The sequence below is a fragment of the Triticum urartu genome, chromosome 3 (assembly GCF_003073215.2).
Source record: "Triticum urartu cultivar G1812 chromosome 3, Tu2.1, whole genome shotgun sequence".
Classification (NCBI taxonomy): Eukaryota; Viridiplantae; Streptophyta; class Magnoliopsida; order Poales; family Poaceae; genus Triticum; species Triticum urartu.
Window position 1 is genome coordinate 739,891,935 of NC_053024.1, and position 2,725 is coordinate 739,894,659.

Genomic DNA, 2,725 nt, shown 5'->3' on the forward strand with positions numbered 1-2,725 from the left:
CTTGTACGGCTTCGTTCCTTGTCGTGTATTACGCCACAATATGCACCATCTTGACTTATTAGGCAGTACGGTCTCATGCCCTACCGCCCCAATCGGTGCCACCTTCAAGAAGAGAAGGCCTTGGGGTAGCTAGGACCCTACCTCCAGAGGCACCGATGGTCCCACTCCATGCGCACCACTTACTAAGCTGGCAGTAGGGTATGAAGAGTGAACAAGGCACATTCTAGTGCTACCATACCAAGCATTAACATGTTTGAGCGTACATATCCAGCATTACCAAGTTCAGAAAATAACACATAATTAACAAGTAGATAGACCCATATATTTCATGAAAGTTCACATGACTACAGTAGCCTGTCCCATAATCTAAGAACAAATGTTGATCTAAACTAGCTAGCTAATTACAAGTTGCATTGCGAGTACTAGAACATTAAATGTAGCCGCCGGTGCCATTACCATTGACCACATCCCTGTGCATGCCCCTGCTGCTAGCGTAGTCCTGGTGCTTGTGGTTTCTCTTGGCCGGCGGGTAGTGCAACTGTTGGCCTGCTATCTCGTCGCCATGACCCCCGCGGACACTCTGTAACCCTAGGTGGAACATGCCCTGCATCGTAGCCATTGTGATGGGCATTGCCTCAGCTGGGAGTCCAGACATATGATGATCCATGGCGTGCATGAATGGGAAGCTATTCTGTGCTTCCAACAACTGCTCCATCCCGTTCCCATGGGCATGGTGGTGGTGGTGGTGCGCACAGCCATCCACCGTGTAAGCATCGCTTTCGGCAAAGAGCAGCCTGACAGGGAAGCCGAGACCAAGGTTAGCTGGGTCGAATATGTCGCTGAACTGGCTGTCGTGGGATGGCGTGCTGCCAAAAATGGGGTATTGCAATCTTGGTGGTGAAATGTCGGTGCCAGTGGCATAAGTGGTACTACTAGACATGGTTGGTGTCACGGACGACTTCCCTACCGTAGAGGCTCGGGAGGTGGCTGACACCACCTTGGGCTTGGCCCTACGCTTGGCATGGCGACGATACCCCCCGCCGACGGGCACGTTGCGGAGAACGCCGCCGCGGGTCCAGTAGCGGCTGCAGGAGCGGCAGAAGTGGCGGGGCTGGGTAAGAGAGTAGTTATTAAAGTAGCAAAACTTGGTGTTGGTGGATTCACATCGCGGGCAGTTGATCCCCGGAAGTGGATGCGGCAACCGCGCCAGCCGTGCTCGCTTCGACATGGAAATCGACTTGTTATTTCTGCCGTGACTGCAATCGCCGTCCCCAGCACCACCGCAACCATCATCGCCACCCCCTGCAACGCCGTAGTCGGCCCCGGTTGTGGCCATGAACCCTTTGGGATTATTGTTGTTGCATCCTCCATCACCAGGACCATCGGGTGAAGAAATGGTAGTACTATGAGTGCTAGTGCCGATTTGTTGCAGCTGCAAATCAACAAGGTGATGAGTAATCAATTAACCATATCGGCCAATATATATATGGAGCTATTTTTTTCTCCATTCGTCCCCGGGATGGGCAGGATGAAGTAGTTTTTGGTAAATCTCGGAAGTTTTGGATTTTTGGTTCGAATAGTTCAAATGAATTTTGATTTTACATTTATTTCAGGTAATAACATATAATGTTTGAGCTACATCGGACCATAAAGTTCCCTCTTCAAAAGGGAGACCCCGTGACCTCTTGGGAGTATAAAGACCACTGGAAAAAATAGCCCGTTAAATAAATTAGTTTAAGATGTCTCACTAATAGCACGCTATAGCGCGGTATAGCATGCTAAGGATGGTGCTATTTTGCTATAGAACACTATATTTTCATTTATAGAGACCCTATTTGATTTAGCTTTTCTGTTTAAATTCATTTTTTTACCTTTCTGGTATCACAACCCAAGAAACAGTGGTACCTCTTGTGTCTATGAAATTTCAGGTAACTGGTCGGTTACTGTAAATTTCGACCAGAAAAAGAAACCTGATATGGAGTATATTCCTAGATATATATACTTGTTTCTTATGCGAACAAAATCATGAGGAATATGCAATTAATTAGCAAGCTAGAAGCACGACGATGCATACCTGAAGCTGGTTGTGGTCGGTGTTCCAGAAGTCTGATGAATCAAGGAAGGCAGGAAGGAAGATCATAGCCGGTGATCTAGAGAGAAGAGAAAATGGGAGGAAGAAACTTAGCAGCAGCTGGGGAAATCAAGCGGGAGAGTACTAGTACCAAGGAAAGGAATGGAAAAAGAAGAGATAAAAAGGACAGAGCAAGGTAGCTAGCTAGCAGCACCCAAATAGATGAGAGAGAAGGGACACACACTCTCTCTAGATATATAGCCTGTGGAGATTTGGAGGAAAAAAGAAGAGGACCCATGTTGTTGTTGTTTTCCTTCATTTGCACACATTTCCTTCTCCAATGTATATGCGGACGTGGCTCAGAGTGCTACCCATGCTAGCTACAGTTTGCAATAAATTAGTTAGTGTACTCTGATTAGCTAAGCTGATAGCTAATTTGCCACCGCATAATTAATCATGCAGGCCACTCCATAGAGTTAGATGGTACTAGCAATTTGGTTGGCCTACATATATTTTTTGTTTGAACACTAGCAAGTCATATCACTCACTCTGTTTCGAGACAACCACTTCTTCTCAACAGTCATGTGCTGTCATTTTTAGTAGGAACCAAGATGTCGTGTCATTTTCATCATATGTTTTTTTTTTCTAATTCTA

General features: G+C 46.3%; 1 protein-coding gene across 1 annotated transcript; it reads right to left on the reverse strand.

Moving 5' to 3' along the window:
- Nucleotides 1-365: 365 nt before the first annotated feature.
- LOC125549556 (dof zinc finger protein DOF2.4-like) lies at nucleotides 366-2,279 on the reverse strand. The gene is made up of 2 exons (XM_048712940.1): nucleotides 2,075-2,279; nucleotides 366-1,432 (listed from the first exon to the last, which is right to left on the reverse strand). Exons 1-2 carry the CDS (start codon nucleotides 2,138-2,140, stop codon nucleotides 431-433), a joined length of 1,068 nt encoding a protein of 355 aa, XP_048568897.1. The 5' UTR covers nucleotides 2,141-2,279; the 3' UTR covers nucleotides 366-430.
- Nucleotides 2,280-2,725: the final 446 nt, after the last annotated feature.

Coding starts and splice junctions, on each gene's coding strand:
- LOC125549556 (XM_048712940.1), bottom strand. CDS start 2,140: ATGATCTTCCTTCCTGCCTTCCTTGATTCATCAGACTTCTGGAACACC. Junction 1,433..2,074: donor CCGACCACAACCAGCTTCAG/GTATGCATCGTC, acceptor GTTGATTTGCAG/CTGCAACAAATCGGCACTAG.